General features: G+C 41.2%; 2 protein-coding genes across 2 annotated transcripts in view; one reads left to right on the forward strand and one right to left on the reverse strand.

Moving 5' to 3' along the window:
- LOC132858761 (pre-mRNA splicing regulator USH1G-like) overlaps positions 1–9,928 on the reverse strand; it is a 10,333-nt gene extending 405 nt beyond the window's left edge. The window contains exons 1-4 of the mRNA XM_060889224.1: positions 9,650–9,928; positions 3,309–3,750; positions 2,637–3,176; positions 1–357 (exon numbers count right to left, since the gene is read on the reverse strand). The exon at positions 1–357 is cut by the window's left edge and continues 405 nt beyond it. Coding sequence (XP_060745207.1) covers positions 58–357; positions 2,637–3,176; positions 3,309–3,750; positions 9,650–9,813 — 1,446 coding nt within the window. The 5' untranslated portion in view covers positions 9,814–9,928 and the 3' untranslated portion in view covers positions 1–57. The remainder of the gene's footprint in view (positions 358–2,636; positions 3,177–3,308; positions 3,751–9,649) is intronic.
- Positions 9,929–10,821: 893 nt separating this feature from the next.
- Positions 10,822–15,000, forward strand: part of LOC132861749 (proton channel OTOP3-like) — a 12,691-nt gene continuing 8,512 nt past the window's right edge. Inside the window, exon 1 of the mRNA XM_060893353.1 lies at positions 10,822–11,324. Coding sequence (XP_060749336.1) covers positions 10,952–11,324 — 373 coding nt within the window. The 5' untranslated portion in view covers positions 10,822–10,951. The remainder of the gene's footprint in view (positions 11,325–15,000) is intronic.

Below are 15,000 nucleotides of genomic sequence, written 5' to 3' on the forward strand. Positions count from 1 at the left end.
TATCTTATCTATTTTACACACACACACACACACACACACACACACACACACACACACTCAGAGCTGTGTGTCACACATGGCCCTGGCTCGCTGCAGAGTGTGTGTACGCCGACTGCAGGCTTCCAGAAGCTTCTTCCTGGGTCCAAGCGGCACGTTGATGATGACCAGGTTAGGTTCAGAGCACAGCATCAGAGCTTCCAGGTCCATCTGCTCCTTCAGGAACAGGGACAAGAACTCGCCCAGACCCTGAGACACCAAGAAGACCTCCAGAGGAGAGAAGCAAGGCTGCAAATAATCATACTCTTCATCGTCATCTTCATCATCATGATTTTTATCGTCATGATTCCATGGAAAATCCTGGGAGAGATTAATATATGATACAAAGCTTTCCAACATGGAGTTAAGCACAGAATCGTATCCATAACAACCAACATAGACATTCCTCAATTCTATAGAAATCATACAGAATTTGTGTGTGTATAGCATGTAGCTTGTACAGTTAGCTTTGGACAAGCCACGCCCACTAACGACAACCACAGAGGACGCGACGCCCTTACAAACACTGCATCGATTTGTTGCTACTGAGAAAGTTGTTGAAAAGTAAAGAATAAGAAATAAATAAGAGAAAGAAATTTAAAATAAAATTTCGCCACGTTAACCACGTTAGTCAGAACTAACTCTTATTGATGTTATTTAGGTTTATTTAGTCTTTTCAGCAGGTAGCTTTATGTTTGCAGGTCATTCTCTCTGCTGTAGGTTTGTGTGTGTCGGAACTCAGAGCCCGCCTCCAAGTGGACATATCGCAGGGTGAACCGCACTCTTAGACTTTTAGCCATCATATTGAATATTAACTATTTAAATTAACTATTAAACAATTTATTTAAACTAAACTTTATTGTTAACACCATAATGGATACAAATTAAACAATGAGAAGACTCTCCAAACCTGGATGAGAATGAGCAAACCTGTATTGCAGCCAATCAGCCAACAATTCCATTGAGCTCAAGGAAAAATTTCTAAGTTGAAAGCAATCAAATGAAAAAACCCAAGCGAGCATCCCGCTGCAACCCAAAAGCAAGCCCCCTCCCCAGGAAATCTCCTCAATATATACCCTTAAACCTCTAGGTGCCTGCTATACATTCAGGTAATTCCTCCTTTCTAAATTCCCCTTATTTTGCAGAATACACAATAAGACTTCCCCTTATTGCCCAGAAAAACAAAGTCTGCCCTTTTAATTTCCTGTTGTTTCCGACTTACTTCTGCATCGTTATTAAAAAACATGCTTCGTTGTTAAAAATGTGCTCCAGAGATCTTCTTGTCACTCCTTATTCTTGAGTTATTTGCCACTCAATCTTCCATAACACAGTCTTGTGTATTAATCCTCTTTTACAGCTACAATGAGTAAATTTCCTCATTTCATTTCTTGCTATTCTATACTGTATATGATTTCTACTGATTATATAATTGATTGATTATATGTTATCTTTTCATTTATTTATTTTTATTTTTTATTTATTTTTTTAATTTTATTTATTTGAAAGGGACAATGCACATCAATCAACATTTTTTGTTTACACTCAAAATGTAAATGTGCCAGAATTAGCTGAAGAGCTATTTTTCATCTGCAGTCCCTTGGCAGGTCATTCATTCATTCATCTTCTACCGCTTATCTGAACTACTTCGGGTCACGGGGAGCCTGTGCCTATCTCAGGCGTCATCGGGCATCAAGGCAGGATACACCCTGGACGGAGTGCCAACCCATCACAGGGCACACACACACACTCTCTCATTCACTCAAGAAATCACACACTACGGACAGTTTTCCAGAGATACCAATCAACCTACCATGCATGTCTTTGGACCGGGGGAGGAAACCGGAGTACCCGGAGGAAACCCCCGAGGCACAGGGAGAACATGCAAACTCCACACACACAAGGCGGAGGCGGGAATCGAACCCCAACCCTGGAGGTGTGAGACGAACGTGCTAACCACTAAGCCACCGTGCCCCCCCCAGCTTTATGAGTTTGAATTATGATAAAAGTTCTTACTTATATTGGTTATGTTGTATTGCTGTTCTTGCTAAGCCCTTGCTGTTATAATGTTGCTTTGTATATAAGTGGAGTTCTATGTTGACTCCTTAAGCTTACTAAATTTATGAATTTAAGTTACGTAACTGTTATGATCTCAGTCTGTCACTTTCCAGACTGGGCTTGCACATGCATATTTAAAGCCTTAGTTTCTCTATTTCTACTGAAGGTCAGGTTCCCCTTTCCCCTTAGACCCTCAGAATCAGCAGGTTCGTCCGGCTGGTCGAATGATTCAGCTGTCTCGCCCTACTCCTTACATGAGGCCTGTTTCAGCTGAAAGCTCTGAGTCTGGTTACTTTTACTAAGTTTATGATCACAATAAACATCTTTTCTTGTTTACACTTTGACTCAGGTTTGGCTATTTATATGTTAGTCATATATTACCTTAAAACTATTACAACATCTGGGGCCTACAACATCGCCTACGTATGTCTTATGACACCAATTGTAATAGTTTGCAAGACTTAATACTTTACTTTGGTTATAGTATTGTAAGGAATAATACTTTAATTATTTTTACTAAGATTTTTCACAACATGTGTTTATACCTTTAAACGTCTGGTCTGAAGACTCTTGGACCTGCTGATAGTGTCCTGCTCCAGGCTCGGCGGTCGCAGACATACACTCTCTCTAATGTGAATATTCCCTTCTCTCCACAGCGACTCCTCACCTTCTACACTGTACGAATCAACGTCCTGAACTCCATCATTGCTGTAATTCCTCCGGAAAAAGAACGTCCCGAGACCAGGCCTGGAGAACAGAGAGTCCTGTCCAGGGACATTGTACAAACCTGGATCACTCACTGCATGTGAAACCAGAGCTACATTATCACCATCATCATCACCATCATCTTCATGGTCATCATTGGGGTTTGGAGGGAACATGTTGCAAACGTGAAGTCGGCGGCGAGGGTTTGTGTACGTCTCCTGCTTTAGGAACATCACGTCGTTCCCCAGCTGAAGCCCAGAAAGAGATCGCACACTTTTTCTTCCATCTTCAGAGACCTTAAAGGTGCCATCAACCTGCTTGTTCTTCTCCAGACACTTCGGGATCTTCTTCCTACCTTTGGCCGTGGAGTTCAGCGCGACCTGCAGATTAAAGATTTAGACTCTAAAGCAGCATAAAGAGAAGCACTGACACTGAAGACTCCTTCCACACAACACACATTTAACAGTAACCTCCTCCTTTCCCTCACAGGTGAGTGATGTGAGTGTGTCTACCTGCGTGTAGGTGACTCTGGAGTTAACGGTATTGAACTGTGGGATATTTTTGCGGCCGTAGCTGGAGAACCTCACGGAACCCGACGCTCCAGAATCCACGGTCTCTCTCAGGATTTTTTTCTCCATGCGCCGCTGGTTTTCCTGCTGCAGTTCTGCGCAGTGTTTAATGCGTAGCTCTGCCCTATGGAGCGCTCGCTCCTTCAGCTTCCTCACCAGTTTGGGGTTCAGGCTGCTCTGCCTGCCGGCGACAGAGTCTAGATACCGCACGGCATCCATGTGTCCTCGCACGGCGGCCACGTCTAGTGGAGTGTGGTAGTCATTATCCAAACACCACACGTTAGCACCAAACGACACGAGGAAGGAAAGGCAGTCCAGGTGACCGTGAGCTGCGGCCAGATGAAGAGGAGAGTTTCCCCAGAGATCACACTTATCCGGTTCACCGCTGAGACCCAGGGGGGAAAAACAGAGGGAAAAAAAACAAAAAGAAAAAACTTAAATAATTATCTGATGTTTTAACCCCAGAGTCACATTCTATCACCTGGTATCATTTCATCCATTCATGTATTTATTTGTTTGTTTATTTATCAGAGACAGGACAAAAAAACAACAACAACTGTAAGTAAACAATTTTATAGAACTGAAAATAGGAAAATGAAAAATTAAATAAAATATATAATAAAATAGAGGCACGGTGGCTTAGTGGTTAGCACGTTCGCCTCACACCGCCAGGGTCGGGGTTCGATTCCCACCTCCACCTTGTGTGTGTGGAGTTTGCATGTTCTCCCCGTGCCTCGGGGGTTTCCTCCGGGTACTCCGGTTTCCTCCCCCGGTCCAAAGACATGCATGGTAGGTTGATTGGCATCTCTGGAAAATTGTCCCTAGTGTGTGATTGTGTGAGTGAATGAGTGTGTGTGTGTGTGTGCCCTGTGATGGGTTGGCACTCCGTCCAGGGTGTATCCTGCCTTGATGCCCGATGACGCCTGAGATAGGCACAGGCTCCCCGTGACCCGAGGTAGTTCGGATAAGCGGTAGAAGATGAGTGAATGAATATAATAAAATACAAAATGAATAAATAAACAAAATAAAATAATAACTTGAATTACTAATGAACAATAAAATTAATGCAGTTAATAAAATAAAATGATATTATAAACAATAATGGGGGGGGGGGGGTGTATCATTTAAAACACTAACACAAACACAACAAGAGAAAAAACATGTTGTGTCTGGAAATGAATCTGATGCTTCCCGAGTCACAGGGACATTAATCCAGACCAGGTGTGATGGGTTTTAGATTTAAAATGTTTTGACATTTACATATTGGTATATATGTGTGTGTGTGTGTGTGTGTGTGTGTGTGTGTGTGTGTGTATGTAGTGTATGTGTGTGTAAATGCGTGTATATGTGTGTGTGTATGTGTGTATGTAGTGTGTGTGTATGTAGTGTATGTGTGTGTGTATGTGTGTGTGTGTGTAGTGCATGTGTGTACAGACATCTAGAACAGACATGTAGCAGTGTTCCAGTGTTAAATCATCCAGAGAGAATAAAGGAGTGAGTTGAGAAGACTACAGCATGGTGAACTTTGACCTTTATTCATAGATGGCAGAATAATTAACCTATAAATATTCAGTGAATAATGACATAGGGCGTGGATCATAAAACTGTCAGTGTAAGGGTTTCTCTTTATTTACACTGACATTTCTACACACACACACACACACACACTCACACACACACACACACACACACACACACTCACACAATATGAGCCCAACAACTTATTATACACTCCTCTCTCTCTCTCTCTCTCTCTCTCTCTCTCTGTCTGCTTCTCTCTCTCTGTCTGCTTCTCTCTCTCTCTCTCTCTCTTTGGCAGAATAATTAACCTATAAATATTCAGTGAAAAATGACATAGGGCGTGGATCATAAAACTGTCAGTGTAAGGGCTTCTCTTTATTAACACTGACCTTTCTACAAACACACACACGCACACACACACACACGCACACTCACACGCACACTCACACGCACACGCACACGCACACGCACACGCACACGCACACACACACGCACACACACACGCACACTCACACGCACACTCACACGCACACTCACACGCACACTCACACACACACACAAACACACACTCACACACGCACACAATATGAGCCCAACAACTTCTTATACACCCCTCTCTCTGTGTCTCTCTCTCTCTGTCTGTCTGCCTCTTTTTCTTTCTCTCTCTCTCTCTCTCTCTCTCTCTCTCTCTCTCTCTCTTTTCATTAACAACCTTCAGCAGAGATAAGAATCAGATTAATAAAGTTTTATGACCTAAATGACATTCTGCTGTTTAAACCTGAAACCATTTCCTTTTCCACGTCTCTACGCTTGCTGCTTTACATCTAACCCAAAACTCAAAAAAACTGCCACTGAAAATATCCAATAAAACAGATTTAACAATTTAACATCATTAACAATACCATCATTTAAAAAGGTTCATTATTTAACAGCTGAACATTGGCACCGGCTATAAAATAAACAAGAAATGGTTTTAGAAATGTTTCTAGAAGAACCTGTGATAAGTAACTGAAGCTCTAGCTGGAAAAGTTTTGTGCGGTTTATTTTAACCTTTGACCAATGATTAAGTCAATTATTTTAATTCAATATGAACCACCTTGTATTAGGGATGAGCGAGTACAGCATTATCTGTATCTGTTAACCATATGAATTATCTGTATATGTATCTGTACTCGGAGTGGGGCCTAACCCGGAAGTGGGCGGGGCTTGCATTGAAATGGGCGGGGCTTTAACCGGTATGTTATTTTAAGCATGCAATTGATATGGGTTAATCAGAAATTGTTATATTTATTGCTGATTAGAAAAATATTTACAGGACAGCATCAGGATTGAGCTTCAGATCAATGGTTTTGATCACGATAGCAAACGAACTATATTACAGAACAAGTTTTGCAACAATGAAAACAAAACAATGCAGTGCAATTATGAAGTAAAATGTAATGAACAACATAACTTTCTTTTTTAACTTTTAATTTTTTATGTTCAGTGTGATTTATTTTTTTTTTTGGTTCTTTTTTATTTTTTTATTTCCACACACCTGAGACACTCTGTGTCTGGTTACTGGTTAGAGACAGTTGAAGGTTTAAAAAACAAAAAAAATCTCCGACAGGCAGAGACGCAATGCGAGTCGCATTCTACCAAGCAAGCACCACGTCTGAACGAACCCACGTTTACCAGAACTCTACTGGTTAGTAAGTACGTATTATTAACGTTACAACCCGAAGTAAAAAGCTGAAGAAACCCTAAACGTTAACGGAAAAGACCCGCGAACCCGAGTGACTGAGGGAGAGACAGAGAGCTGTTCTGTGTGTGACTGTGAGTGAGCAGAGCGAGACACAGCAACACAATACATCTGTATGTGTGTAGGGGAGGGGCGCTGTGACTAGCCTATCACTGTAGGGGAGGGGCGCTGTGACTAGCCTATCACTGTAGGGGAGGGGCGCTGTGACTAGCCTATCACTGTAGGGGAGGGGCACTGTGACTAGCCTATCACTGTAGGGGAGGGGCGCTGTGACTAGCCTATCACTGTAGGGGAGGGGCGCTGTGACTAGCCTATCACAGAACGCTGACACAATCAGATACACAATGATGATTTTCATACAATCCGAGCACAGATATTGACTCGTATTACTCGTATAATACTCGTACTCGGCAGAAGTGCTTTATCCGTACCGGATACTCGTTTCAGCCAAGTATCCGGCTCATCTCTACCTTGTATTGTATCATCTGGATCAGATCGAAGGGCCTAGAAGTTTTTTAATCTTATGCTTATCATCTGTGAATTGAAGCCCCTCTGAAGCGTCCGATTTATTCAGCAGAACATCATGAACGTGAACGTTGAAGACGAACCAAACATTTTAAGGAGCTTTGCTTTTATTTTTAGTTTTGACCCCAGATTCTCTTCCTCATCATCAACAGCAACTAAAAACCTTTCAGAGAGAAGTTTCATCACAACCAAGTTCTACCAGAGCCTTGTTTTTCTCCGTGTTTAGACGTCTATCATATTGATCGCTGTATAAACAGCATTTATTGGTGTTTTAAGAAGTTCCTTGATCTTTAAGAACATCTTGAACCTACATGAAAGTGCAGATTGAAACAGTTTACGCTTACAGCAAAGAAGGTGCCATTATTTATTATTTAGAAAATGCAGACTCTGTGTATTAGAGACACAACCAGACCAGTTAATGTGACACCAGAGAAGTTGTTTACGTCACCATAAAAACCACAGGAACAGTGAAACTGGAGCAGAACTCTGGAAGCTCATCTGTATGGTGGCTTTCAGGAACACTTGTTTATGGCAGGAATTATACGAATATATACTTTTAAAATGATGTAAGTCGGTAACTGATATTTGATGAGAGAATCTTTTCATCTCTGAACATTATTTCTGAAAACTCTATTAATGTATAGAATTAATTTAGCATTTATATATTATATTTATCTCACAATTAAAAAACCCTGGTGTTTAATAGTAAAGCTCTAACAGAGAATTATTTATGTTTACAATCACTAAATGGAGCAACAAACATGTTTGTGTGTGTGTGTGTGAGAGAGAGAAAGAGAGAGAGAGAGTGAGTGTGTGTGAGAGAGAGAAAGAGAGAGAGAGTGTGTGAGAGAGAGAAAGAGAGAGAGAGAGAGTGAGAGAGAGAGAAAGAGAGAGAGAGAGAGTGAGAGAGAGAGAGTGAGTGTGTGAGAGAGAGAGACAGGAGGTAAATAGATTACATTACACACTCGACATGTCCCTCCTCACTGACCTTTTCTTTTAGATGTTCTATTTAAATGCAGATAGCAGTAACACTGACCACGGACCCTGAGACAATCGTCGCCATGGCAACCGGCTCATCTGCTATAGAGATGATCGACCTTTCTTAGATTTTATACACCAGAAAGCTAGTATAAGTTAGACAGGAGAGTAACAACAAACAACATCAACATCTGAGTATCTTCTGTATTATCAGATATTCAACCATGTAGTGAATTTTATTATTAATCAGAATCATGTGTGTGAGAGTAACTAAATAAACAAGTCTTCTGTAGAGGAAGTGGACTTCAGGAGAAACAACATCAGTGTTTTACAGAACAGAAATATTACGACACAATCAGTCCATTTTAAGAGCTTTGTTTTTGTGCACATTACCTTTGGCAGTTGTGTGTGTGTGTGTGTGTGTGTGTGTGTGTGTGTGTGTGTGTGTGAGGGACAAATAAAATCATATTTTACCAGAATAAGACTGATACAGCAGAACAAAACAAATGTAGATAGTTGGGAAAAATCTTCATCATCATAATCATCATCATCTTGTATTCAAATATTTTTTTAGTGTCTATTATATATATTAGTATATTAATCAAATTATATTATTTATAATATTTCTCATCTTGCTCTCCACTGATCCCCTCCAGGATAGAGGGGAAATCCTGCTGGATGGATGGATGGATAGATAGATAGATAGATAGATAGATAGATAGATAGATAGATAGAGGGTTTCTGCAGGGTTTAATCAGTCAAATTTAAGACTTTTTAAGACGTTTTTATGACCATTATGATTTGAATTTATGACCTACACGAATTACGACAGAAACGAAATCCCGCGCTGTACTTGACCGGGTAACGTTAGTGACGGAGCCGAACAAAACTAACGGATCGCCTGCACCCGCTGCAGGCCTTTTACAGCAACAATACGCTTTTCTGACTTTGCATGCGACAATAGGCTAAAATGAGTGCAATAGGCTTGATACCGATTGTTAGCGACGGGCTTGAGCCAGCTACTAAACGCACCGTCTTCGAGCCACAGATCGTTATAGGTACATTTTCCCATTGTGATAGTCAGGATGATTTCAATTAAACTAAGCAGTGACTCAGTATGATACAGTATGTTTGGAGTTCGCGCGGGTTTCTGTGAAAGTCCTTCCGACAAGTCTGTATGCTGCCGCATGGACCTTGTAGTTCTGGAACGCTGTGATACCAGTGTGATACCACCCAGATTCCTCACACAGAACTACAACAGGCCAAACAAATGAATGTCATTGCTGCCGCGAGAGCATTTTGATTGAAGAACCAATTAATGGACGAGCAGATCAATTTAAGACGTGGCTAAATGTTTTTTATGACCTTGTATGGAAAATCCGGACGTTTTTATGTCTTTTTATGGACTTAAATTCTTATTGTTAAATTTATGACTTTTTATGACCCCGTGGAAACCCCGTAGATAGATAGATAGGTGGATAGATGAATAGAGGGATGGATGGATGGATTAAACACTCACCCTCGCCCCAGCATGACTCTCAGAGCCTCCAGGTTGCCATGGTGAGCTGCCCAGAGCACTGGGGTCATACCGTCTTCATCCTCAGTATTCAGCTCCTTCCTGGTGGCTTCCTTCAGTAAGGTCACATGACCGTCTCTCGCCGCTCGGTGATATCTGTTGTTCATTTCAGCACAAACTGCAGGTGGGATTTAAAGTGATGAGATTGTTCTGGTGAAGCAGCAGATGAAGGATGTGGGCGTCGTCATGGTGAATCCCAAACGGCTCCCTATTGGATGCCAAGAAACAATAATTCACTCGGTGCTGAAACGTGCTGCTATTATCTTACGAGCTGAATTCTCCTATTCATTCGTGATGTGTTCTGGACTCTGATTGGTCAGAAGGAGTTGATTAATTCTCTCTAACTGCAGATCTGACTGTAGTGCATTAATTTAATGCGCTTGTTCAAATACTTTATCGTTTCTATAGCAACCACTCCATCACAAGGACACTTAAATGTACTGAAAACACGTGAAGTCGTTAATATGGTGGAGTTAATATGGTATGAAGAAGGAGTCTCCAGCGTCAGCGCTGGGTAACAGAGCTAAAGCTAAAGCTGGAACCTGTCCTGGATCTTCAGGACTGAGGAGTTTAAACTTGTGTCTCAGGATGTAAAATAAATAAAACACGTTTTAGGGAAAGAATCAACAGGAAAACCGTAACAGCTTCTTCACACCTCTTCCTGTTTTATATCCTTACATTAAGTGTTTGTCTGCAGCTGGACCGATGAAGACTTCATGAGGAAGCAGTGAAACTCATTATATTCTCTGTACTTAATGCTCATTACAGCGTCTAGAACGTGTTCATTCTTTTAGCCACAAGGTGAATAACAGACAGTAAACATTGACTTTCTGATAAGATACAATGTGGTTTCTGATCCAGATTCTTATGAACCTCTAGATCATGCATGTGTCTGGATCACTGGGCCTGTGGAATCCAGTACAAATCAGCCGTGAGTTTAAGCGTGTAGCTCTGAATCTGTTTCAGTCCTTAAAGGAAAATAAATAACTTTATAATCTGACTGATAAAATTGTCCTCGTGCAGTGAATCAGTTAATGTGCTGATCAGAGTGGAAAATTTACCTGCCTTACTTTCAACACACAGACACGCCCAGTGTGTGTCCCCACCCAACACACACACACACACACACACTTTACCGTCTCAGCAGAAGGAAGAAAGAAAGGTAAAGGTGTGTGAACTATCACACGCATGGATACATTTAAATCGAGACAGAAATAGAGATCAGGAGACAGACACGGAGGAGGAATGAAGGCTGAAACTGAGGAACTGGAGCTAAAAGTTGTGGACTTGGATTTAAAGGGTTTGGAGAACAACGTGAAAAGCAGCACGGACTCAGAGGGTGACGTGAACACAGATGAAGCCATGTGGCACTGGGTTCCCACCCGACGCAGACTCATTTCGGGACTGTTCGGGATCAACGTGGTGCTGCTGGGAGCCGCGCTGGTGGCCGGTGACACTCTGAACCCGGTCGGACTTCACCATCACGAGCCGGAGGTGTTTTTACTGCTGCTGATGGGGATCAGTGTGGTGTGGATACTGTGGTACCTGCTGTGGTCACGACGGCAGCCTGGAGCTCCTCCACACACCGATCACCACGCGGGGGGCATTACAATCACCGGTAAGAACACACACATTCAAGGCTGCCAACTCTCACGCATTCAGCGTGAGACTCACGCAATTGACCACATTCTCACGCTCTCACGCCACACCCCCATATGCTCACGCCACACCCCCATATTCTCACGCCACACCCCCATATGCTCACGCCACACCCCCATATTCTCACGCCACACCCCCATATGCTCACGCCACACCCCCATATTCTCACGCACACTCGTGGAGCAGTGAGGAAAAAAAATCGCACCGCATGATCTTGCAAAGCAACACGCAGAGAGACCAGACAGACAGTGTAGTGAGTTTTTTGTGACAATTGTGAGGGAAATACACAGTTTATGGTAATAAACTGTGTATTTCCCTCACAATTCCCTCATAACTTTATCATAAAAAACAGTACAAAAGCATTTCCAGATGACAAATATCCTGACATGTCTATAGTTAATGTTCATTATTGTTTTCTAAGAACAGAATGTCAAGTCAACGACATCCCATAATAATTATTAAGTCTGCAAAATCAGCCACCAGCACTTACAATAGCGCACACGTTAATCTGTAAACATGTTAATCACACGTTAATCTGTGAACATGTTAATCACACATTAATCTGTGAACATGTTAATCACACGTTAATCTGTGAACATGTTAATCACACGTTAATCTGTGAACATGTTAATCACACGTTAATCTGTGAACATGTTAATCACACGTTAATCTGTGAACATGTTAATCACGCGTTAATCTGTGAACATGTTAATCACGCGTTAATCTGTGAACATGTTAATCACGCGTTAATCTGTGAACATGTTAATCACACGTTAATCTGTGAACATGTTAATCACACGTTAATCTGTGAACATGTTAATCACATGTTAATCTGTGACCATGTTAATCACACGTTAATCTGTGAACATGTTAATCACATGTCAATCACATGTTAATCTGTGAACATGTTAATCACATGTTAATCACATGTTAATCTGTGAACATGTTAATCACACGTTAATCTGTGAACATGTTAATCACATGTTAATCTGTGAACATGTTAATCACACGTTAATCTGTGAACATGTTAATCACACGTTAATCTGTGAACATGTTAATCCTATTTCTGTAAAATGTTTTTGAAAATTAAATGTAATGTAAATCTCCCAAGAAATTCTGTACAGATACCAAATACTCTGACAATCAGTATATATTTAATACACTTCTGTAATGCAAGGATTTTGTATTTTTTTTAAACGCCAAGCCACACCCCTCCACAAGCCCCTCTCCATAACCAAAGCCCCGCCCCAAAATCTCACTCTAAGGTGAACTAAAAAGTTGGCAGCCCTGCATACATACACACACACACATACATACAGACACACACACACATACATACAGACACACACACACACATACATACAGACACACACACACACACATACATACAGACACACACACACACACACACACACACACATACATACAGACACACACACACACACATACATACAGACACACACACACACACATACATACAGACACACACACACACATACATACAGACACACACACACACACATACATACATACAGACACACACACATACATACAGACACACACACACATACACACATACATACATACAGACACACACACACACATACACACACATAAACATACATTTACATACATTTACATTTACAGCATGTGACAGACTCTTATCCAGAGAGACGTACATAAGTGCTTAAATCTCTCACATTGGATACATTAATGCTGGTTCACTAGGTTACATACAGTACTTATGATACCATGAGTTTGAAACATTGTTGAAAAGATAGGGAAAGAAGTTGAAGTGTTTCCTGAATAAGTAGGTCTTCAACCGCCATTTGAAAATAGCCAGTGACTCATTCATTCCACCACCTCGTACACACACAAACACACACACACACACACACACAAACACACACACACACACACACACAGACACACACTCACACACACACAAACACAAAAACACACACAGACACACACACAGACACACACACACACACACACACACTTTCTATTCCAACTTCTCCCGATAATGACCTTTTATATGTTAGTGTGAAGCTACAACTATTGCAGTGTGTCTACAGCCAGAGTCTTGTGTTTATTTTAGTGTTCTCACACAAATCTAATACAAAACAGTGGAGAAATCAAGATTCATTCAAAATGAGTTCAAATGAAGGATTTCAAGTATCTTTAAGCCACACAGTATGATCTATAAGGATCTCACAGCAGGCAGGATTTTTTTTATTATTGCAGCCAAAATGTACCATGAACCTTTTTTTTTTTGAGAAAACATGTCTTCACAAGCAAAAGATTCTTCTTTTAAACTTCTACCTGTGAAGACGAATGTGTAATGACTCTGTGAGTAATAACATTCATCTTCTACCGCTTATACGAACTACCTCGGGTCACGGGGAGCCTGTGCCTATCTCAGGCGTCATCGGGCATCAAGGCAGGATGCACCCTGGACGGAGTGCCAACCCATCACAGGGCACACACACACACTCTCATTCACTCACGCAATCACACACTACGGACAATTTTCCAAAGATGCCAATCAACCTACCATGCACGTCTTTGGACCGGGGGAGGAAACCGGAGTACCCGGAGGAAACCCCAGAGGCACGGGGAGAACATGCAAACTCCACACACACAAGGCGGAGGCGGGAATTGAACCCCAACCCTGGAGGTGTGAGGAGAACGTGCTAACCACTAAGCCACCGTGCCCCCCTGAGTAATAACATGTCTGAGTAAAAAAACTATTAAATATCTGCCCTGTGAGAGATTAGTGTCACTGTGTTAAACTAGTTAATAATGTGATTGTAATTAGAAATATACAGGACAAGTTATCCTGAGCTCAAGTGAATCGAAAAGAATAAAATAAAGGGATTCAATTTCGTTCATGACTCCCCACTGAACCGGCTTATCAAGTAAGAATCATTTACACAGTACTGTACAAGGCAATCAGTTCATGTGGACAATAGTGTGTTTGTGTGTGTGTGTGTGTGTGTGTGTGTGTGTGTGTGTGTGTGTGGACAGGTGTGTGAGAAATCCTCCACAGATGAAAACTGACTCTTGTTTTGTGTATACAGTACTAGCTAAGCTTCTGTCAGGTGTGTTTACATACACCGGGGGGTGTGGTGGGTTTCAGACAAAGAGCCTAAGTGTTACATCAGCAGTTCTTAACAATAATCCTAAACTTTGCATTACAGAAGTTTTTTTTTAAAGAAATCGTTTGGCTCAAGATGACGCCATATATGCTGTTTTAGTGAAGAGAAAAAGCTGTTTTTTCTTTAAAGGAAACTTATAGCTACCAGTTTCACACACAGTCAATTACATTTTTATTTCAGAGTCACCATTTGTAGAGAAACCTTTTTATATACAGTAATAATCACAGTAAACCAGATTTAACAATAATTATCTTATTTAGATAATTAATTTAATAATTATAAATATTATATGAAATTCTTGACATTACCTGACGTTACATCATCACATTAACAAGCCGACTGACCTTCTGCTTCTGTCCAGTTTAGAATTCAGGAAACTTAATTAAAGCTAAAATAAATCTAAAGCTTGTGGAGCAATTGATCATTGATTTAATAGAAACTGTACTATAAAAATCAGGGCTGTCAGAAAGCTGG

This window comes from Tachysurus vachellii, chromosome 2 (genome assembly GCF_030014155.1).
Source record: "Tachysurus vachellii isolate PV-2020 chromosome 2, HZAU_Pvac_v1, whole genome shotgun sequence".
NCBI lineage: Eukaryota > Metazoa > Chordata > Actinopteri > Siluriformes > Bagridae > Tachysurus > Tachysurus vachellii.